At 43.9% G+C, this 24701-nt stretch overlaps 1 protein-coding gene across 1 annotated transcript in view; it reads left to right on the forward strand.

Annotated features, from left to right (window-relative positions):
- LOC140714070 (protein unc-45 homolog A-like) overlaps positions 1–24701 on the forward strand; it is a 47059-nt gene that overhangs the window by 18376 nt on the left and 3982 nt on the right. The window contains exons 11-19 of the mRNA XM_073024778.1: positions 1408–1502; positions 3736–3877; positions 4526–4666; positions 10297–10424; positions 12390–12456; positions 13647–13760; positions 17543–17658; positions 20349–20466; positions 21955–22110. Coding sequence (XP_072880879.1) covers positions 1408–1502; positions 3736–3877; positions 4526–4666; positions 10297–10424; positions 12390–12456; positions 13647–13760; positions 17543–17658; positions 20349–20466; positions 21955–22110 — 1077 coding nt within the window. The remainder of the gene's footprint in view (positions 1–1407; positions 1503–3735; positions 3878–4525; positions 4667–10296; positions 10425–12389; positions 12457–13646; positions 13761–17542; positions 17659–20348; positions 20467–21954; positions 22111–24701) is intronic.

Here is a 24701-nt window from a genome sequence, read left to right on the forward strand (position 1 = left end):
GAGCCAGTCACTCCCTGGGTGACAAAAAGGTGTCCAAGGGTTGTTGCTTAAGTACAGGTCTTATGACCAGTATTACAGAACAGAATACCTCGTTTTCTTAGTCTGTGCAAAGTTATCATCAAAGTATGTATATGACACCATATACTACCGTGAGGTTCATTTTCTTGCAGGCATTTCACAGTAGATTCAAAGAAACACAATAGAATCAGTGGAAAAACTACACACGAAGACAGGCAAACAACCAATGTGATGAAGAAGACAAACAGCAAACATAAAAAAAACAAAAATAAAAAGTGAAAAAAAAAAAGCAATACATAATATTGAGAACATGAGTTGCAGAAAGCGAGTCCATAGGTTGTGGAATCAGTTCAGTGTTGTTTGAGTGAAGTTATCCACTCTGGTTCAGGACCTGGTGGTTGAAGGGTAATAACTTCGTGAACCTGCTGGTATGGGACCTAAGGCTTTTGTACCTCCTTCCCGATCGCAGCAGGAAGAATATGGATGGTGGTGGCCCTTGATGATGGAGGGATTAATAGGATTATTAATGGGAGCTTGCTGTTTGCAGATAACTCTTACTCGCTTTACAGTACATTTTCAAATAAGCATGCTTCAATAACTGGTGAGAGTTTTGGAATGTCTTGTGATGTGAAAGGCTCTGTTTAATATTAAATTGTATCAAATTGTCTGCAATACCCCTTTGTATTTTAGTAATATCTAAGACTTGATTCTAGATTTGTTTTGGAATAAGGACCGTTTACTGGTCAGGCCTTATTTAAAGTATTGTGAATAGTTTTGGGCACTATATCTAAGAAAGGATATGCTGGCATTGGGGAGGGTCCTGAGGATGTTCAGGAGAATGATCCAGGGATTGAAAGGGTTAATTTTTGAGGGGTGTTTGGGTCTGTGCTTGTGGGAGTTTAGAAGAATGTGGGGAGATCTCATTGAAACCTATCGAATATTGAAAGGACTAGATAGAGTGGACATGAAGAGGATGTTTTCTATAGTGGGTGGAGTCTTGGAGGACAGAACTGAAGGGTGTCCCTTTAAAACAGAAATGAGGAATTTCTTTAGCCAGAGTGTAGTGAATCTGTGGAATTCATTGCCACGGACAACTGTGGAGGCCAAGTCATTGGGTATATTTAAAGCAGAGATGATAAGTTTTTAATTAGTAGAGGCATCAAAAGTTACGGAGAAGGCAGGAGAAGGGGTTGAGAGGGATAATAAACCAGCCATGATCGCATCATGGAGCCTGTGGTTATTGAAGCACCATTCTGTGCATTGCTGAACCCTGTTACATGGAGGACAGTTTGAATTTTGCTCGTGCCCTCCATAGACAGGACGTGCCACTGCTTTGCTTTCACTTGTAGATGTCAAGCCTGTGAATTACCTGATGTCTCCTGCCCTCAGGGTCTCTGCAAGGTGGGGTCAGCGGGAGGAACGGACTGCAGCATGAAGCAGTTTGCTGAAGGATCAACCTGCAAGTTGGCGAAACAATGCCGAAGGTGAGTTGGCTTCTGATGCCATGAGGTCACTTGTGATTCTGAGTACCATTTACAGGAATGAAAGAGCATTGACACTCGGAACAGGTTAATTGCTTATTTTTTCATGCTTGTTGAGGTATTGGTGGGACAGGTTTTTGGCCTGAAACATAGATTGTTTTTTTACCCTCCATGGGTGCTGCCTGACCTGCTAAGTTCCTCCAGCCTTTTGTCTGTGCTTTGGTGCCCCTCCTCCTTTTTCTTCCATGATCCACTCTCTTCTCCCCTTTACCTTTTCCAGCTATCATCTCCCAGCTTCTTACTTGATATCCCTCACCTTCAACTGGCTTCACCCATCACCTGCCAGTTTGTACTCCTTCACCTCTCCTTACCTTCTCATTCAAAGGTTCAAAGGATCATTTATTATCAAAGTATACAACTCTGAAATTCTTCAGTTCTCTGTGTACATGAAACCAAGAAAGAAAAGGAAGGCAGCACCATCATCAACCCCCAAAATCCCTCCTCCCCGCAAAAAAGAAAATGAACAAAAATGGAACAGGCACATTCATCCCCAAATCCCTCCTCCTGCACAAAAAAAACCCGAACAAAACGGATAAGGCACATCGACCCCCAAATCCCTGCACAAAAAAACCCCCCAAGAAGACCTGGTGAATAAACACAGAGATAAGACTGAAAAAAAGAGTCTAGAGTCCAAAGTCCAAATCCAAAACACAGAAAAAACCTGGACAGCTCTCTGCGCAGTGGCAGACTCTACCTTCTCCTGTATAGAGTAAACAATCAAAAGGTAACCAGAGGGTGCTCACCCTCTACACTCGTTTTGATGCTTCAATCTCCCTAGTCACTTTAATCGGCAAACAACGGAAGCTAAAACCAGCGAAATGGTGCCAAATGTTGACTTGTGGCCCGTCCTGCAGCCTGCCTGCAATGAGGTTTGTGCGCATTGCCTCTGCCTTTTGGAATCCTCTCAGAGACTGCAGAGCACTGGAACACCCAAACGATCTCCAAACTTCTGCACTTGCCTTGATGTTTCAGTCACCTTTGTTGCTTTAATCGGTGAGCAATGGAAGCTACAATGGGTGAGATGGGATCAGACATTGGTTCACGTGCCATCCTACAGCCTTCTACCCATGAGGTTCGGTCATTCCTCCCGGAATCCTCTCAGAGAATGCAGAGCGCTGAAGCACCCAAACGATCTCCAAACAACAAACACAGGTTCCAGCAGTTCCAGAATTACATTCAAGTTGAGACATAAACTTAAAAGACATAAAAGAAGTGAAAAAGATGGTTTCATGAACTATCCATAAGATGTCGACCAAAGGAGTGGTATATGCAGGCGCTATCTTGACCGGGAGTATCCCTGGGTAAAGAATCTTGGCCCAAAATGTCTATTATTTATTCCCCTCCACAGATGCTGATTGACCTGTGGACTTTCTACAGGGGCACACTTGAGCAATGTGCAATTTATAGTAAATTGTAATGAATAGTATGCACAACAGGACAGTCAATATAGCATAGAAATACAATTGTATGGAGGTTCAATTCCTTCTGCTATCTGTAGGAAGTTTGTATGGTCTTTCTGTGATTGCATGGCTTTCTTCTGAGTGCTCCAGTTTCTTCCCATGTTCCAAAAAAGATGTATGTGCTAGGGTCAGTAAGTTGTGGTCATGCTATGTTGGCACTGGAAGCATAGGAACACTTGCAGGCTGCCCCCAGCGCATCCTCAGACTGTGTGGATCATTGATGCAAACGACACATTTCACTATATGTTTCAATACACATGTGACAAATAAAGCTAATCTTAAATTTGTGAGGTGATACACTCAAAATGCTGGAGGAACTTGGCAGGTCAGGCAACATCAATGGAAATAAATAAGCAGTTGATGTTTTGGCCGAGACACTTTGTCGTGTCTGGAAGGGAAGGAGGATGAACCAGAATATGAAGGTGGGGGGAGGGAAGGAGTACAAGCTGTCAGGTGATAGGTGAAGCCAGGTGAGATGAGGTGAAGGGAAGATGGGGGGTAGGTAAACGTTGGCTGTTTATTCCTCACCATTGACGCTACCTGACCTGCTGAATTCCTCCAGTGTTCTGTGTGTTGCTCTGGATTTCCAGCATCTGCAGAATCTCTTGCGTTTATTGTCTACGAGGTGATGTGGTTTTGGGAGGTCGAATGCAAGAGAAAGGAGTGGATGGTTTAAAGGCTGCCTTTTGATCTCACTGCTGCTTTACCTTGTCCAGATGGTTGTGCAATGACTCGATTCAGTCCAGCACGCGGCGCTGGGCGACAGAGGGGCTGGCCTATCTGACCTTTGACGCTGATGTGAAGGAGGAGTTTGTGGCCGATCAGCCTGCAATGCATGCTATGTTTGAGCTGGCAAAGGTATGTCTCCGAGTTAGTGCCATGCATACGGAGGGACAGAATGTGCATGTGGTTAATGGTCTGTATCCCTGCCTTTGGCAGTCCTAGCTGGATTGTTAGAGAGGATTGTGACCAAGTTAAACCCTTTAGAGGTGTTTGATCTGTTTGGCTCTCTGAAATAATTCGGAGCTGGTGTTCCAGTTATGTTGTCACCTCAAGTCAGCCTCATGATGTGGGGTCCATTTGGCCCATTAGACCTTGGGCTTGGAGGAAACGTGTCACCAACATTCCACTCTTTATTTAGAGATAGAGCATCGTAATTGACTCTTCTGGCCCAACGAGCCCATGCCACCCAACTACACCCTTGTGACCAATTAACCTATGTCTTCGGAATGTGGGAGGAAACTGGGGCACCCAGAGAAAACTTTGTGAGCACAGAGAGAATATACAAACTACTTACAGACATCGGTGGAATTGAATCCAGGGCCTGGTGCTATAGTGTTACGTAACTGCTGTGCTACCATGCTGTCCTCTATTGGCCTTATTGGAAAATCTTTAGGTGTAGAGATGGACATTCATTGTTTAAATGTACATTGACAGCTGCTTCTTGATACCTGTGGAACAGGATGTATGTCCACGTAACAGTCCCTTGCCTCTCTCCCTCTCCAGTCAGAAGATAAAACCGCCCTCTTTGCAGTTGCTTCCACTCTCGTAAACTGCACCAACAGCTATGACAAGGAAACGCCTGACCCACAGCTGCTGGAACTCGCTAAGTATGCCAAGCAGCACGTCCCGGAGGAGCACCCTAAGGTATGGTACAATCTGGGGATGACATGGCTTAGTCATTGCGCCTCAGAGCCCGAGGAATCTACAGGCATGAGAGCCATTTGACTCTTCAGGTCCCTGCGCCACTGAATGGGTTCACTGCTAATCTTCTACTTAGTTCCATGTTCTGTTTTTACATTCTGCTTCCTTAAAACTGTCATGTCAGCTTTGGATAGACTCACCAATAAGGATCAACGGTCCTTTAGGTGCTAATTTGCAAATATTCTCAACTATTTGAAAAGCAACTAACAACAGGGGTGACTTTGGCAATCCAGTCAGAGGCAACTGGACTCGTTTGTGTTTCCTAAGGAACTGTGGTGTGAACGAGCATTGGCTAGCAGATAGCATCCATGTCAAAACAGAAAGATACTTTATTCATGTAGAATTGTTTATTCGTCTGCCATCTGCTTATCGGTATTTCACTCACCTTTTTATTATCCTTAGGAAGGGAAATTTACAGCTGTTAGTCTGTCTGAGGATGCAGAACTTGCTTAGAGCAAGTGAAAAGATCCAAATGAGCCCATAGAAACCAAGAGGGGCTTGGATTTTTATATGTCAGACATCTCAAAACAGTTTCCATAGTGAATTGCTTTCAAATGTATTGTAACAGTGTCCAGAAATAGCAACATAGTTGGTGACCAATTGATCTATTCCTGGCATTGTATGAAGTTATACATCCTGTCTTCGTACGACGCAGGTTAATGTCAGTACCTCTGTGGGTTGCATATTCATACTTGGGCCTGTCTCTGAGTCAGCTGGCTGTGCTTTCAATCTCAGTGCCAGGGGCTTAAGTAAGTTGACATTGCAAGTTCCGCTCTGAAGAGCTGCTGCACAGTCAGAGTTATGAACTTTGGGAAGAGAAGACAAACAGGAACTCTGCCTGCTTTCTGAAGTGTTTGTAAAATATCCCAAAATGTTACTTTGAAGAGTTTGTCATTACCAATTAACTAGACTCTGAAAACTTGCACTCATTCTTCAACCACGCTTTTTTTAAATTGTGCACAAAGAAAACACATGGTCCCTGTCACCAAACTGTTCTAAAGTTTGAACAAAGAATTGCTAATTTTATACAGAAACTGGAGAGCTCGATACAGAAATTGACTATAGAAACTTCGTGCACTTCTGATCCCGTTATTTGCATATTAAGAACCAATCAAAATACAAAATTTGGGTGTTTAAACCTGTGTTAAAGGTGAATAATACTTGATAACTGTTCAATAGTAGGTGTTGCCCTGGAGTCCTTTGTTTGTCTCCATCTTGTCTTGGTGACCTCGGTTCCTGGGCAAGGACAGAAATGCTGTGCAAAGAAGAGTCAGGCTTTCAAGGGCCATGTTCAGCCTGAATGGCTACACACTGTCAGCTTATAATATTGGCTTTTGCTTTGCTGAACTTCCACAAACAGAATTTAATGAGTACATTAGATCTGTTTTCACTAAGGAAGACACAAGCAATCTCCCAGATGTATGGATGGGCCAAGGACATAGGGTAACAGAGGAAATGAAACAGATTGACATTCGGAAGGAAACTGTGATGAGTAGACTGATGGGACTGAAGGCTGACAAATCCCCAGGTCCAGATGATCTGCATCCTAGGGTACTAAAGGAGGTGGCCCTGGAAATTGCGGATGCATTGGTAATCATTTTCCAATGTTCCTTAGATTCAGGATCAGTTCCTGAGGATTGGAGAATGGCTAATGTTACCCCACTTTTTAAGAAAGGAGGGAGGGAGAAAACAGAGAACTATCGACCTGTCAGCCTGACATCGGTGATGGGAAAGATGCTAGAGTCCATTATTAAGGATGAAATAATGGCATATCTAGATAGCAGTGATAGGATTGGGCCGAGCCAGCATGGATTTACCAAGGGTAAATCATGCTTGACTAATCTGTTGGAGTTTTTCGAGGATATAACCAGGAAGTTAGACGGGGGAGATCCAGTGGATGTAGTGTACCTCGATTTTCAGAAGGCATTTGATAAGGTCCCACATAGAAGATTGGTGGGTAAAATCAAAGCTCAGGGCATCGGGGGGAAGGCATTGACATGGATAGAAAACTGGTTGGCAGATAGAAAGCAAAGGGTAGCGATGAATGGGTGTTTCTCGGAATGGCAGGTGGTGACTAGTGGGGTGCCACAGGGCTCGGTATTAGGACCACAGCTGTCTACCATTTACGTTAACGATTTGGATGAAGGCATAGAAAATAACATCAGCAAATTTGCTGATGATACTAAGCTGGGTGGCAGTGTGACATGTGATGAGGATGTTAGGAGAATTCAGGGTGACTTGGATAGGCTGGGTGAGTGGGCAGATACTTGGCAGATGGCGTTTAATGTGAATAAGTGTGAGGTTATCCACTTTGGGAGTAAGAACAGGAAGGCAGATTATTATCTGAATGGTGTAGAGTTGGGTAAGGGAGAAATACAAAGAGATCTCGGAGTCCTTGTTCATCAGTCACTGAAGGTGAATGAGCAAGTGCAGCAGGCAGTGAAGAAGGCTAATGGAATGTTGGCCTTTATTACAAAGGAAATTGAGTACAAGAGCAAGGAAGTCCTCTTGCATTTGTACAGAGCCCTGGTGAGACCACACCTGGAGTATTGTGTACAGTTTTGGTCTCCAGGGTTAAGGAAGGACATCCTGGCTGTAGAGGAAGTGCAGCGTAGATTCACGAGGTTAATTCCTGGGATGTCTGGACTGTCTTACGCAGAGAGGTTAGAGAGACTGGGCTTGTACACGCTGGAATTAAGGAGATTGAGAGGGGATCTGATTGAAACATATAAGATTATTAAGGGATTGGACAAGATAGAGGCAGGAAATATGTTCCAGATGCTGGGAGAGTCCAGTACCAGAGGGCATGGTTTGAGAATAAGGGGTAGGTCATTTAGGACAGAGTTAAGGAAAAACTTCTTCTCCCAGAGAGTTGTGGGGGTCTGGAATGCACTGCCTCGGAAGGTAGTGGAGGCCAATTCTCTGGATGCTTTCAAGAAGGAGCTAGATAGGTATCTTATGGATAGGGGAATCAAGGGATATGGGGACAAGGCAGGAACCGGGTATTGATAGTAATTGATCAGCCATGATCTCAAAATGGCGGTGCAGGCTCGAAGGGCCGAATGGTCTACTTCTGCACCAGTTGTCTATTGTCTAAAAGGCTGTACAATATGTCTGCGCTCTGTTCTGTTAGTACACCATTTTAACCCTTATCTTGCTGCAACTTCCATAAGTCCATCAGGTTTAGATGAAAGATATTTTTGTTAAATGATGAGAAGATTGGAGTGGCGCTAACCATGGCTGTGGCATTATTAAAAATGGGACATAACTTTAAGGAGGGAAGTATAGAAAGGATGGCAGAGGTATTTATATAAGGGGTAGGTCATTTAGGACAGAGTTAAGGAAAAACTTCTTCTCCCAGAGAGTTGTGGGGGTCTGGAATGCACTGCCTCGGAAGGTAGTGGAGGCCAATTCTCTGGATGCTTTCAAGAAGGAGCTAGATAGGTATCTTATGGATAGGGGAATCAAGGGATATGGAGACAAGGCAGGAACCGGGTATTGATGGTAATTGATCAGCCATGATCTCAAAATGGCGGTGCAGGCTCAAAGGGTCAAATGGTCTACTTCTGCACCTATTGTCTATTGTAAGTTTTATATAGCATGCTGGATGCCCGAAATGCACTTCTGGGGTGGTGATAGTGGTAAATACATTAGGAACATTTAATTAACTCTTGGATAGGCACATTGATGAAAGAAGAATGGAGGGCTGTAAGGGAGGGAAAGGTTCAACTGGTTAAGTAGGTCAGCATAACACTGGGCCAAAGGTCCTGTATTGTGCTGAACAGTTTTATGTTCGTAAAAGAGAGAAAAGGATAAATGGCTAATTGCAGGCTAGTTTAATTGTTCAGCAAATTATTGGAATGAGTTCTGAGTAATATTTATGAACTTCATTTTGAAAGACACTGTTTAATTAAGGAAAATCACCATATGTTTGTAATGGAAAGGTGAAGTCTGACAAACAAAGGATTGTTCAGAACACTTGCTTATGGACTGCATGGATTTTAGTGAAGCTGTTCAACCACTTTCTCCATTCTACTGGATTAACTATCCTTTAATCAGCATTACCAACAGAGCAACACACACAAAACGCTTGAGGAACCCAGTAGGTCAGGCAGCATCTATGGAAAAATGTATACGGTCAATGTTTTGGACCAAGACCTTTCATCAGTACTGACTTGAGTCATGATGAAGGGTCTCAGCTTGAAACTGGATGACCTGCTGAGTTCCTCCGGCATTTTGTGTGTGTTGCTCTGGATTTCCAGCATCTGCAGAATCTCTCATGTTCTTGATTACCAACAGAGACTGTTGGGTTAATGCTGTATTGTTAAGAATTTGCTTGTACAAGTTGGCTGCTGTACTTCCTACCTCATTGTCTGTAAAGCAGCTTGGTTGATGAAAATGTAAAAGCACATTGGCACTTCGAGCAACTTAAATTTAATTTTACTCATTGCAGTCTTTAGAAATCCATCTCCAGGATTTCATCTTTAACTTCTAATTTCAGAACTTTTTAATGCTCTCTTATAAACATTCTACTTTTAAAGTAAAAACGTTTGAGGAAAACTGGTAAGATGGTTTATTATTGCCACATCAATTGAGGTACAATAGAAACACTTTGTTTTGCATGCCGTCCACACAGATCATTTCATACATCAGTACATTGAGGTAGTACAAGGGAAAGCTTGCAGAACTGTGGAACGAAGTGTTAGTTACAGACTAAGTGGAAAATAGGCGAATAAGGTGCAAAGTCATAATAAGGTAGGAGGTCCCTCTTTTTATATTACAGGAGCATTCAGAAGTCTTGTAACAGCAGGAGAAAAGCTGTTCTTGAGCCGTATCTTCTGCCAAATGGGAGGGAGAAAAAGAGAAAATGCCCAGGGTGGTAGGGGTCTTTGATTATGCTGGATGCTTTTGTGAGGCAGCAAGAGTGTAGACAGTCTATAGAGGAGCGGCAGATTTATTTGATGTGCTCAGCTGTGTCTGTAACTCTGCAGTTTCTTGTGGTCTCAGACATACCAGTTGCCATACCGTGCTGTGATGCATCTGGAAAATTGGTGAAGGCCAAAAGGCATATGCCAAATTTCTTTAGCTTCCTGATGGGTGAGATGGATGAGGAGAATTTGGGTAGAATTCAGAGAGTTCTCCACTCTAACTACTTTTAAAGCTGAAAACCTTTCTCAATTTCTTCCTCAAGATGCTGGAGGAACTCAGCAGCCCAGGCAGCATCTATGAAAAAGAGTATAGTCGACGTTTCGGGCCGAGACCCTTCAGCAGGACTATTTTTCCAGACTTGCTGAAGGGTCTCAGCCCCAAATGTTGACTATACTTTTTTCCATAGATGCTGCCTGGCTTGCTGAGTTCCTCCAGCACTATGTGTGTGTTGCATGAATTTCTCGTTTGTTAATTTCTTCCTCATTTTTTTTTGATGATGATCATAATTTGCATTGTTTTAAAAAAAAAATCTCACCAAGTAAACCAATCTCTTAGTATTAGTTTGGGATTATTTTTCTTTAAAATGATGGTTGCTAAGAAAATTGAAAGCAGATTCAGCAAGACTAACATTTTCTGAATTGTAGGATAAACCCAGGTATGTGGGGAAACGGATTGGGAAACTGCTGAAGGCAGGTGTGGTGTCTGCACTGGTATGCATGACTAAGAGGGAGAGTCCAGCCCTGACTGATTCTTGTAAGGAGATGATTGCTCGGTGAGTATGATTAACAATTGTTGTTACGTAGATGTTTTCATATGGCGATATACATAGGGATGTATTGATTATTTCATAGGCAGGCATGATTCACATTTGACCAAATGTAGGCTGTGAGTTATTTGATTAGTGTGACAGTATCATTAGTCTGCCTGAGCCACCACAGCAGGTGGGAGGGAACTTCTATTTTGATGAATTGTACTGGAATCACAGGAATCCTCTACAACAACCTACAGTGAACTGGTTATGAGCATTAATAGAGCTAGCATTTCCTGGAATGTTTCTTCTAGTGCTCTCATGTCCTCAGTACTTCAGGCGATGCTGCTGCTATGAGCTTAACTTCTGGATTATGGCTTCAATGCTGAATAAAAGTAAAAATTGTTTCTCTGACTGTGCAGCATTCCTTCAGACCATACTGAATTAGAATCGGGTTTGTTTTCACTGATGTGTGTCGTGAAATTTGTTGTTTTGTGGCAGCAATACAGTGCAAGATATGAAAGTTACAAAACAAAGTAGTTAAAAAGAGGAATAATGAGGTAGTGTTCACGGATCAATCAGAAATCTGATGGCAGAGGGAAAGAAGCTGTCCCTAAAATGGTGTGTGTGAATCTTGAGGCTCCTTTACCTCCTCTTTGATGGTAGTAGTGAGAAGAGGGCATGTCACGGATACTGAGACTGCTTCATGATGGATGCTGCTTTCTTGAGGCACCAACTTTTGAAGATATCCTTGAGGGACGGAAAGTTGTGCCTATGATGGAGCTGGCAGTACGTCTACAACCCTCTGCCCTCTCTTTTGATCCCAGGATACAGGTTCAGGGAGCAGTACTTGACCCAAGTCTTTGTGAATGTAAGGTGCAAGCTAATAGCAGTAAAAGCAGCGTTTACTAACTCACCTGACCAGATTATTAATCAAAACAGTACAAACTAATATAAAACACAGGCAAACTAGTATAAATGCTCCGGGGTCGGTACTTTTGGCCCAATTAAGCAGCGGCCCCAGTTAGCTGAAGGGTGTTTATTAGGTGCATCAAAAATCAAACTTACAAAAATTAGTGAAAATAGTGAAAAGGAAATTGCCAATATTTAAAAAAGACATCTTCAAGAAAACGCAATAATAACTCCATACTTACTCTTGTCCAGTTTGAACTCCTCACAGCCCCCATCTCTCTCCCCTACTGAGGGTGATGAACTCTTTACTGTTAAGCACTAGAACATACCATCTTTAATTACCCACAAAGATTAGGTAGAATATGATCCACCCCTCAATGTAGTTCCAATCATATTGAGAAATAAACAGAAGTTTTTACATGTCTCTACCTTAAATACAAACAATATATACATATTTACACATCCCATTACTAAAGAAATGGAGTATTCCACTGTGTATGGAGGGAAAGTCACTATAAAGCCAACCCGAGCCCATCAGCTCTGTTTGGGGCCTATTATGAGCACACACCGGGGAAGACGAAGTGCGCACATTCTATGTAACAACAGCAGAATGACCAGGCAATGTCTGTTTGTGTGAATGCATGTATGTAAGGAGTGAGTTTACTGAATGTTCTCTGTCACAGTCTCTACTCTGGATTGAGAGTGGGAAGGGAGCGGTGAGAGGGGAATTGTGGTTGGGAAAAGGGGAAGGGAGAGGGGAGGAGCGGGATGCACCAGAGAAACATTCTATAATGATCAATAAACCAATTGTTTGGATTCAAATACTCTTGCCTGGTGTTGTAGGGCTGGGAGCGTCTGCACCTGTCTGCCACCTGTCCCACAGTGTTCCTCCCTGGCCATTCCCAATGTCCTTTGATTTACAAACTCCTTCTCTGCTCCACATAGACAAATACAGCACTGTGCAAATGTCTTAGGCACCCTAGCTCTATAGTGTGCGTGTGTGCGTGCGTGGAAACAGGAGCAGCAGATCTTTCTGCCCTGCAGGATTGACAGTTTAAATGTCTTTCTGATTTTCAGAGTATTCCTGGCTCTGGTGGAGGTTCCTGAGGATCGTGGAGTTGTGGTAGCTCAGGGAGGAGGGAAGGTGAGTCAGCACCAAACACTTCATCTTTACTTCGGTGTTCATTTTGACAGGGACAGTGGAGATAATGGTTAGAAGATGTCTGAGAATGTATCCTCTTGTGTTTAGAAGCAATGCCACAAGGAACCCACAGTCCTGGCATGTCTCTCCAATCATAGGTAAAGATGAAGATTAAGGATTTGTTTTATTTGTCACATGTACGTACATCAAAACATACAGTACAATGAAGTGCATTGTTTGTGTCAATGACCAACATGTTCCAACGATGTGCTGGTGCAGCCACAAACATCGCCACGCTCTCAGTGCTAACTACTAACAAACCTTAATCCGTACGTCTTAACTTGGACAAAGCCCAATTTGTCATGGGGAGAATGTACAAACTCCTTACAGACAGCAGTGGGAATTTAAATCACAATCTTCTGATCACGGGCACTGTATGGAATGTATTGTAAGTCTGGCATCCCAGCAGCCTTGAACTCTTCCTTTCACCAAAAGTTAGAGGATAATAGGATGTCGTGGTAGCATAGCGGTTAGTATGACACTATTACTGCTCGGGGCATTCCAGAGTTCAGCGCTGTTCTGTAAGGTGTCTCTGTACCTTCCTCTCCATGGAATGCAACGGTTTTCTCCGGGTTCTCTGGTTTCCTCCCATAGTATGAAGACTTACCTGGTAGCTTACTTGGTCATTGGAAATTGTCCTGTGTTTAGGTTAGGGTTAATTGGGTTTGTTGGGGGTTGCCAGGGTGACATGGCTCAAAGAACCAGAAGGGTCTATTTCGTGCTGTATCACTAAATAAATAAGTAGTTTTTAATAAAAGGGATTGGGAATTAAATTGAAATTGCGGCATAGAATTGGTGTTTTTTATCCCAGTTGGTCCATGCTCACCTCTGTTTCATGCTTTAAATGTATCTTCCATTGCTTTGACCTTCATGTGTTTATTGTGCTTTCACTTGAATCAAATTCTGTCAATTCCCTTCAAAGTCCAGGTTTCCCATGCTTCCCACAATAGGTAAATTTGACTGATTGAAGACTACCTGGTGTTTGCTGTTGTTGAGTTTTGATTCTTCTCATGTGGAAATTGTTCTTCAGAGGGATGGCTGTGCAGTGGCCAGTGTTAGATCTGCCTGTTACTGTGACTGTGTTGTTGGTTTTGTTCAAGCTGACCTGAAAGTCGTCTTCCTCAATCCCACAGGCATTGCTCCCTCTGGCATCAGAAGGCACCGAGGTTGGTAAAACTAAGGCTGCCCAGGCACTGGCAAAGATCACAATCACCTCAAACCCAGAAATTGCTTTTCCTGGAGAGAGAGTAAGTGCAGAGGTTTTATCTGTTGTACTCCACTAGCTTCGTGATAAGCTCACTTTTTCTCAACAAAATATTCCTCAGCACAGCCCCTTTAGTCCATGCCAAACTATTAATCTGCCATTGACCTGCACGGGGATCATAACTCTCCATACCCCTCCCATCTATGTACCTATCCATATTTTGCTTAAACGTTGAAATTGAACCCACATCCGCCACTTCTGCAGGCAGCTCGTTTCATACTCTCGCCACCAGAGTGAAGAAGTTTTCTCTTAAACATTTCATCTTCCACCCTTAACCTGTCATCTCTAGTTCTACTCTCACCCAACCTCAGTGGAAAAATCTTGGTTTTACTGTATCTGTATTCAGCAGTAATTTTAATTTCATGTTAAATGGATGTGCCCTCCAGAACTGGGTTTTGTAGGGTAATGTAATCGGTGGAAACGTACATAATTCACAACACCAACATTGAGTTGCGGTTCACTTTAAGTGGCTGGTCTGACGTGATGACATATTTTGTGAAGCTCTGTTACTGTGCTTTTTGTGTTACTGTTTATCTTAAATGTAAAAATCCTTACGCTGATTTATTTGCGAAAATCTACGTTGGTGACCCTGATGCTCTAGGACGATTCTACAGTTATTGAACATGTTAGCCAATGCAGTCGCTTTGAAACTGCTGGAGTTTTGGAAGCAAAATGCTGTCATTTGGTTTGTAAAAGCTGAGGCCCAATTTGCGCTGTGAGATGTCACTGCCGACAGCACCAAATTTTTCTTTATGGTTGTGTCGCTCTGCAACTCCACAGCTGTGATAATGGTGAGTCTACTAGAACACCTGTCTGAACACGATAGATACCTGATAGATTGCTGAAAATTCACCTTTTATAGACTTCTGGACTATCAGAGTCTGAACTCCTGCCTCAGCAAGTACCTTGGCCCATTGCAATTTGCCTATAACCACAATAGGTTAATGACAGACACAATCTCAATGGCTTTCCACATGGCTTTAGACTACCTGGACAACACAAACACCTATGTCAAGATGTTGTACATCGACTATAGCTCAGCATTTAATACCATCATTTCCACAATCCTGATTGAGAAGTTACAGAACCTGGGCCTCTATCTCCCTCTGCAATTGGATCCTTGACTTCCTAATCAGAAGACCACAATCCATGTGGACTGGTGATAACATATCCTCCTCGCTGACGATCAACACTGGTGCACCTCAGGGGTGTGTGCTTAGTCCACTGCTCTACTCTCTATATAAACATGACTGTATAGCTAGGCATAGCTCAAATACCATCTACAAATTTGCTGACGATACAACCAATGTTGGTAGAATCTCAGGTGGTGACGAGAGGGCGTACAGGAGTGAGATATGCCAACTAGTGGAGTGGTGCCACAGCAACAACCTGGCACTCAACATCAGTAAGATGAAAGAGCTGATTGTGGACTTCAGGAAAGATAAGACGAAGAAGCACGTAACATACGGAAGTACAGCACGTTTGACCATGAGCTTTTTGGTCTCTATCTGACAGTCTGCCATTTTTGTTTTCTTGTGGAGTGTTGCCATTTCACAGCGTTCGTTAACCACAAACCCTTTGTGCATGCGATGGCCAAAATGACAACAAGTGCCACCTGGCCAACATATCAGACTTCAGAACTGATACACAACCTATCAAAGGGAAAAATAATGCCACAGCTGATTGTCTGTCACGTCTAGCTGTTGAGGCCATACACCGTAGGGTTGACTATGCTGCCAACCAAGCTACTGCCCAGGCTTACCGAACAGCAGTCATGAGCCTGAGTTTGGGGAAGCTGGGGGTCTCTCTCCTGCATGATGGTTTAACTGGTCACCCTCACCCCATAGTGTCAGCAAACTGGAGGCAGACTGTTTTTGACTCCTTACACAGCCTCTTTCATCCAGGCCGGAGGCCTCACGGAAACTGGTTGCAGTAAAGTTTTTGTGGCACGGCCTTTGAAAGGCCCAGGTGGCCAGAGGTCATCTCTCTAGCATTGACGAAGGCCACGCATGTGGCTCGGGCGTTCAGCAGTAGCTGAGTTTCTTGGTTTGGCAACCCCTCTGATATTTCCCTTGACCACGATCCCCAAATCATTTCAGACCTCTAGGCAGCTATGGCCCAAACTTTGGAGTTAGGCTTGATCACACCATGGCATGTCACCCGCAGTCCAATAGTCTGTGTGAGCGGTTTCACTGCTTCTTAAAGGCTGCACTTGAGAGCTTCCCTGACTGATGAGTGTTGGCATGATCATCTCCCATGGGTCCTACTGGGGCTCAGAACAGCTCCAAAAGAGGACTTGCAGTCGTCCGCTGTGTTGGTATATGGGCAGCTGTTACGAGTGCCAGTTGATTTTATTTCTGACGCCATGACCGTCTGGTTGGCCTATCAACACGTTCCACCATCCTCAGGAAATTTAATTCCTTTGCACCTATTGCTACCCCCCATCATGGCGTACAGCACCCTTGGGTTCCTGTTGACCTACGTTCTGCCTTGTTTGCTTTCTTCCGCCATCATACACACGAACATCCCCTCAGGCCATCATATGATGGCCCATTCAATGTTTTGGAATGGACAGAAAAGACTTCTATCATAGGTAAACCTGAATGTATTTCGATAGATCGCCTTAGATTAGCCCACCAAGATTTGGAGGATTCTGCTACCTGGAAGCCCACGGGTATTGCCACACATTCTGGTGCCAACATAGCATGGCCACGCTGGGCTGAACAATGCAGTACACAACAAGTGACACAACAACAGCAAAACAAGCCCCTTTCCTCCCACCCACCAACACCCATACACAGTCCTTTAATCCCAGAAAAGGCCATCTTCATCCTCCAGCGGAATGGACTCTCCTCTATCTGCACATCATAAAGTCTCAGTAAAGTTAATTTGTATGTCCTTTGGTGAACTTTCTTCAACACCAAACCGTGCAAGACAGGTGTTGTCACACTGGTGTGAAAGAAGGTACTCATTATTAAGATCAGGTTGAGGCATTGGAAATGGATCCAAACTAAACACTATAGAGTAAGCAGATGCTGGAAATCCAGAGAAACATACACAAAATGCTGGAGGAAGCCACCATCTATAGTGGGGGATAAACAATCAATGTTTTGGGCAGACACCCTTCAACAGAATTGAAAAGGCAGAAGCCAGAATAAGATGGGAGAGAAGAAGATGTTCAGGCTGGCTGGTGATGGATGGTAAAGGCAGAATTTGATAGGAAAGGACAGTGGATGATGGGAGAATGGGAAGGAGGAGTGACACCAGAGGAAAGTGATGTGCAGGTGTGTTGAAGAAAAGGGGTAAGAGAAAAGGGCCAGAATATATTGAAGGGAAAAAGAAAGAATGAGGGAGAAATCAATGTTTATTTATGTTGTCAGGGTAGGTTGGAGGTTACTCACGTGGAATATTAGGTGTTGCTGCTCCATTCTGAGAAATGCCTCATCATGGCAGTAGAGGGGGCCATGGACTGCATGTTGGAATGGGAAGTAAGAATTAAAATGGGTGATAACTGGGAAACCCACCTGTTGTGCAGCAGAGTGAATGTGCTTGTTGAAGTGGACACCAATCTGCATCAGGCCTTACCAATGTAGAGGAGGCCACATCTGGGGCACCAATATAGTAGGTGACCATAATAGACTCATAGGGGAAGTGTCACCTCACTTGGAAGGACTGTTTGGGCCCTTGAAAGATGGGGATGAAGGGGCAGTTGTTGCAATTGTCAGGAGAGATTTAACACTCTTCCTTCACCCTTTGCTTTCCCAGGTTTATGAGGTAATCCGACCTCTGATCAGCCTCCTGCACCTTGATCGCACTGGACTGCAGAACTTTGAGTCCCTGATGGCATTAACCAATTTGGCTGGACTCAGTGAGAGGCTGCGGTAAGTGGCTGGGCAGAGGTGAGATTGAGGGATTGTTCCAGTAACCCAGTGAATAAACATATCCCTTCATTGTGGATAAATCTGAATCTTTATTATCTTACTCTTATAGCTGTTCCTATAATCATAATCTTTTAGGTTAAAATGTTTCTTCAAATGGACTAAATGTCTGAATTCCTAAGATTGCAGTGTTCTCTTTAGCAAACAAAAATCTCCTTTACAAGGAGCGCTGTAGCAGGAAAGTAGCATCTATTAGCAAGGAGCTCAGACATCCAGGCCTTCCTCTCTTCTCGCTGCTGTAAACTGGTAGGAGGTGTAGGAGCTCACGACCCACACCACTAGGTTCAGGAACAGTTATTATCCCTCAACCATCAGGCTCTTGGACTAAAGGGGAAAACTTCACTCAACCAACACTGAACTGATTCTACAACCTATCAACTTACTTCTAAGGACTCTACAACTCATTGATATTTATTGCTTTTTTTTTCTTTTTTTAAATTTGCACATTGGTTCTTTGTGTGACACGTGTGTGTTTTTTCATTGATTCTGATGTGTTTTGTTCTATTTACAATGAATGTCCGCAAGAGAATGAACGTCTGGGTAGTTTATGGTAGTATATTTGTACCTTGATAATAAATATACTTTGAACATTGAACAGACCAATTGGTCATTGTACTTTATGATTCTTCCGGTTGAATTATTTCTGCCAGATGGCTGTGGAGTCTAAGTGAGTTTGTGCAGACTGAAGTGGCTTGAATATATTTACTTCAGACTGGTGTCATGTTTAACTCAGCATGGAATTTTCTGATTGCAAATCTGTGCCCTCACTGACCACACAGTAACAATATCTAGCTACTCGTCTCAACTGCCGCATAAAGCTCCCATCTCCACTACTTCAACTCGACTGCCACAGAGAGCCCTCATCTCCACCACCCTGACTGCCACAGAGAGCCCTCATCTCCACCACCCTGACTGCCACAGAGAGCCCTCATCTCCACCACCCTGACTGCCACAGAGAGCCCTCATCACCACCACCCTGACTGCCACAGAGAGCCCTCATCTCCACCACCCTGACTGCTGCAAGGAGCCCTCATCTCCACCACCCTGACTGCCACAGAGAGCCCTCATCTCCACCACCCTGACTGCCACAGAGAGCCCTCATCACCACCACCCTGACTGCCACAGAGAGCCCTCATCTCCACCACCCTGACTGCTGCAAGGAGCCCTCATCACCACCACCCTGACTGCCACAGAGAGCCCTCATCTCCACCACCCTGACTGCTGCAAGGAGCCCTCATCACCACCACCCTGACTGCCACAGAGAGCCCTCATCTCCACCACCCTGACTGCTGCAAGGAGCCCTCATCTCCACCACCCTGACTGCCACAGAGAGCCCTCATCACCACCACCCTGACTGCCACAGAGAGCCCTCATCTCCACCACCCTGACTGCTGCAAGGAGCCCTCATCTCCACCACCCTGACTGCCACAGAGAGCCCTCATCTCCACCACCCTGACTGCCACAGAGAGCCCTCATCATCACCACCACCCTGACTGCCACAGAGAGCCCTCATCTCCACCACCCTGACTGCCACAGAGAGCCCTCATCTCCACCACCCTGACTGCCACAGAGAGCCCTCATCACCACCACCCTGACTGCCACAGAGAGCCCTCATCTCCACCACCCTGACTGCCACAGAGAGCCCTCATCACCACCACCCTGTCTGCTGCAAGGAGCCCTCATCTCCACCACCCTGACTGCCACAGAGAGCCCTCATCTCCACCACCCTGACTGCCACAGAGAGCCCTCATCTCCACCACCCTGACTCGACTGCCGCAGGGAGCCTCCGTCTGTTTATTAGGCTCCAGGCTGTGTTGTTGCAACTAATTGCTGACTTTTAAAAAATTGCTTCTTGTTTTCTGATTCAGCGACAAGTAGTATCTACAATCAAATGAGGCACTGTGCATGTGTTAAAGACCATAAGACATAGGAGTCTGCTCTGCAGTTATATAAAGAATAAAATACAGAAAGAACAAAAAAAAGTAGTAAAAAAGGCAAAATAATACTTATCAGGCAATCATGAAGCCACGCTATCCAATAAACTGACAGAGAGACCCACAAGTGTTGACAACAGCTTTTCCAGTCTCTCTCTCTCTCTGTCCCTCCCTCTCAATGGCCTTGTCTCTTTATCTCCAGCTAAGAGAAGATTGTCCTGGCACTAAGAAATTGCCCTTTTTTTAAAAAAAAACCCTTCAAGACCCTTTATCAGTTTCCCAGGAAAAAATGTGTTTTCCACCATGATCTATTCTCAAGGCTGTAGAATGCTACTCGCATGAAGTTCTCAAAACATTGCTCTGGACGGGTCCCCTTGTACTTCCTCAAAACATTCCCAGATCCCAGATGAACACCATTTTAGCATGTACCAAAGAGGAATCAAATTTAACTCTTTACTTACACTGACATCCTTTACTGTGTAAGTGGAAGCTGTTGTAACCGTAAACTTCATCACATTCCGTAGCTTTTCCCACCTTGTCCCAACTCCAGGACTAAATGGGTAATCCTCTACTACTCACTCCAAAGCATTCTGGTTCATCTTCTGAGATTTTCCAATTGGATAATGGAACTTACTATGTTCTGATTTAGGTGCGAGTACTTTGATTTGCTCAAGGCTGATTTATCTCTTATGTTTTTAGCGAGAAGATAATTAAGGAAAAAGCAGTTCCAATGATTGAGAGCTACATGTTTGAAGATCACGAGATGATCAGATTGGCAGCTACGGAGTGCATGTGTAACATGGTCTTAAGTGAAAAGGTGTGTTATTGCTGGATACAGTCGGGTTTTTTTTGCTGTATTTGTCCCATTTTGAGGGTAAGTGGCCCATCATAGAACATTACAGCACAGTACAGGCCCTTCAGCCAACGATGTTGTGCCAACCTTTTACTTATTTTGTTTTAGCGGAGTAGCCCTTCTGGCCCTTTGAACGACACTGCCCCAGCAACCCCAATTAACCCTAACCGGCTCCAAGATAAATCTAACCCCTCCCACATGGCCCTCCATTTTGTCTATTATCCACAGGCCAATTAAGAGTCTCTTAAATGTCCCCAATGTATCTGCCTCTACCACTGCCCCTGGTAGAGTGTTCCATGCACCCACCAATCTGTTTTTAAAAAAAAAAAACTCCCACCTCAGACATCTCTACATTTTCCTCCAGTCGCCTTAAAATTATGCCCTGTCGTATTAGCGCAGCAAGGACTTTGGTGATGTGGAAGCCCTAGATACTGTCCCCACTGTGTGCTGACTTGGTGATCTCCAGGAGGTGCAGCTGGGACAACTGGCCTGTCCAGTGTCCCTGAATGAAAGTAGAGGGCTGGGGATTCTAGAAAACAGTAGTGTCACAGAGCTTGCTGAAACAATAAGAACTGACCTGAGTTGTATGAATAGTTTAATCCAAAATTAGCCCACAAGCACAGAAAGAGAATTCTGGACATATGCAGTTGGTCATCAGCATCTGTGGACAGAGAAACAGATAAGTTTTATGACGCTTTATCAGAACTAGAAATATCATCACACAATCAGTTTCTCTCTCTACGGGCACTGCCTAACCTGCCCAGTATCTCTGGTATTTTCTGGGTTTTTTTTGTTTGTTTCAGATTTCCAGCTGCTGTAGTTTTTTGAACAGTCAGCGTTTCGGACTGAGACCCTTCCTCAGGACTGGAAAGGAAGGGGGAAGAGGTCAGAATAAGAAGCATGGGGAGAGGGGAAGGAGTACAAGCTGGCAGGAGATAGGTGAAACCAGGTGACAGTGAAGGTGGGTGGTAAGGAGGGGGTTGAAGAAGAAGCTGAGAGTGGATAGGTGGAAGAAGGGCTGAAGGAGGAATCTGATAGGAGAGGAGTGGACCATGGGAAAAAGGGAAGGAGGAGGGGCATCAGAGGTAGGCAATAGGCAGGTAGGGAGAAGGGGGAGAGGGTCACCTGGTCTCACCTATTACCTGCCAGCTTGTTCTCATCCCCCTCCTCATCGCCTTCTTATTCTAATTCTCTTATCCCCCTTACTTTCCAGGGTTTTGGCCTGAAACATTGACTGTTTATTCTCCTCCATAGATGCTGCCTGACCTCCAGCATTGTGTTGGTGTGGCTCTGAATTTCCAGCATCTGCAGAATTCCTTTAAGTTTTTAAGCTGCGTGTATTTTTGCTCTTTAGTAATTAATTGAAGGTCTGTGGATTAGATTTTGTTGGGAAAAGAATGTTGCTTTGCAGCTGGCTGAGTGTTTTATTTTTCTGTTTGCATGCTGTTCCAGGTGCAGGAGCTGTTCCTGGTGGAGGGCTCAGATCGGCTGAAGCTTTTAGTGCTGTACAGTGGTGAAGAGGATGAGAAACTGAGATGTGCAGCTGCAGGGGCTTTGGCTTTCCTGACGTCACTACAGCCAAAACTCTGCACCAAGATGACACAGGTGGTGAGTGTCTGTACACATCTTTCCTTTTCACTGGACCACACTCCAGGCTTAATCCTGAACTTTTGCTTTCTCATTCCCAGCTTCCTTCTCCATAAAGAGGGTACTTTATCCAATTGTAATGCTGGAATTGTTATGGCATAGAAGGAGTCTATTCTGCCCAACAAGTACAAGATAGCTGTTTTAGAATAATCTATACAATCCCACTCACCTGTTCTTGCATGTGTCTATCCAGTTCTGTTTTAAATCTCTGTTGACTCTGCTTCCATCTTCCCCAATGGTAAAGATCCAGATCATAACCTCACTGATTTAAAAATAATTTCTCGTCTTCCCTTTGTACAGTACTGTGCAAAAGTCTTAGGCACCAGAGATATTTTTCTATGGTTTCTGATGGTATGGCTTCCACAGAGCCTGATCTCACTGATCCCAACATCATCAAGGCTGTCTGGGATTACCTGGAGAGACAGAAGCAAGCTAGATTCAAAGTACATTTATTATCAAAGTCTGTATAAATTATACAACCTTGAGATTCCTCTGCTTACAGGCAGCCACAAAGCAAGAAACCCAAAAAAGACTAACACCTAATGCGCAGAGAAAGAGAAAAGAAACAAAAAAATCATGCAAACAATAAAAGCAAGCAACAGCATTCCAAACCAAGTTGAGTCCATAGACCTGCAGCAGCCGGAATAGGTCCGTAGCTTGAGCCTCAGTTCATCACACAGTGGAGCAATTCGCCACACGGAGCTCACAGGCACGAAGCATTTAGTAGCTGGAGCAGTCTCAATCCTCAGTGCCATGGAAAGAGGAGTAAATGTCATGAAGAGTGAGAGGAATCAGCCCAACCCTTGCCTTCAGTCTCGACATCCTAGTTTTTCAGTCTATCTGTGCCAGCATTTAACTTGTCCAAACACTGGGTCATGCCCCACATTAGGAGCCAGGTCCTGCCACAACGATACATTCAGGGCCTGTACCCCACTGTCCAGCCCGAGGCCTTTCTCGACATTTCCAAATCGGCTCAGCACATAGATCAATCCGACCTCGCTCCCGGTTTTGGTGGATGGACACCAAAACTCTTCTGCCCCAACTCCTGTCCAATTCACTCACTCTAACTCCAACTCTGACTCCGTCTCCATCTCGACCATGTCTCAAACCTCGCTTCGACCGCTTCTCCTTGAATGTATCATGCTCCAACTTTGCATCACACCTGCAGAGCTCGATCATCCAATCAGCCCTGCCTTCGCTTGCCTCTTTATTGTTTTTGGTGATATTCTACCACAATTTACCACAGAAAGAGTGTTATTAAAAAAGTGCTGTCATATTTCTTGCCTTTTGAACCACCAGCCAAAGTCTGCAGAAGAACTGTGGTAAGTTCTCCAAGATGCTTGGAACAACTTACCAGCTGATTTTCTTGTAAAACTACACGACAGTGTACCTAAGAGAATTGATGCAGTTTTAAAGGCAAACGGTGGTCATATCAATTATTGATTTGATTTAGTGTTTTACTCTTTACTGCTGTTTAGAGTTTTTTTATATTTAGAAACTTAATTTCATTATTTTTGAAAGCATCTTCAGTTTACAGAATTTTTTACATGTGTGTAAGACTTTTGCATAGTACTCAATATTTTCCTTGTGAATTGAAATCTGTGTCCCTGAGCCTTGAGAACTATTTGCAAATAGCATCAGGTTCTTTTTTTTTGAAGCACAGTATATCAGATACACATACTTCCCAACTGATCCAGCCACACTGTGACTCCACACCCACTCTCGCAATCCAGTGGCTCTTTGGAAATCAAGAATAAGGCAGAAAACTTGGTGGTCACAGCCTTTTTATTAAGTTTTATAAGAACAAAAAAAGGAAGGCAAAGAAAAAGAAGTTATAGTTGTCTCATAATCAGACTAGAGTTAACAAGATTCCAGTGACAATAGTTAACCTATAAAATTGGGCACCACTGTAATGTAGTGGTTAGCATGACACTATTAGAGCCCAGGCATTCTAGAGTTAAGAGTTCAACTCCAATGTCATCTGTAAGGAGCTTGTTCATTCTCCCCGTGAACACATGGGTCCTCTGGGTGCACCAGTTTCCTTCCATAGTCCAAAGATGTGCCAGTTAGTAGGTTAATTGGCCGTTGCCAATTGTCTTGTGCTTAGGCTAGGATTAAATCAGTGGGTTACTCGCGGCGCTGCTCTTTGGGCCAGAGGGCCTATTCCCCTCTGTATCTCTAAATAAATAGATTGCTTCAAGTGGTATGTCACCTGCTGCAGGAAAACTGAAAAGCTTCCAGAAAATACAGAATCAGCTAAACAATTATTAGAAAATTTACTGAACAATTACACAGATGTAGATGATTATATAAAAATTATAAGTGAGCATAGAAAAATTAAACTACAAGGAAAATACTAATAAAAAGCAATTCTACACCATTATCCAAGAAAACCAATCAAACTTGAATGGCTATGATGGACAATAAATGATAAACAACAGCTCTCCTACTGAATGGATCATTTAAAAAAAAACTTAAACAAACACATAGAAAATCCTCTATGAAAAGAAGTAAAGAGATTCGGATCTAATGCAGGCAAATGGGATTAATAT

This window comes from Hemitrygon akajei, chromosome 21 (genome assembly GCF_048418815.1).
Source record: "Hemitrygon akajei chromosome 21, sHemAka1.3, whole genome shotgun sequence".
Classification (NCBI taxonomy): Eukaryota; Metazoa; Chordata; class Chondrichthyes; order Myliobatiformes; family Dasyatidae; genus Hemitrygon; species Hemitrygon akajei.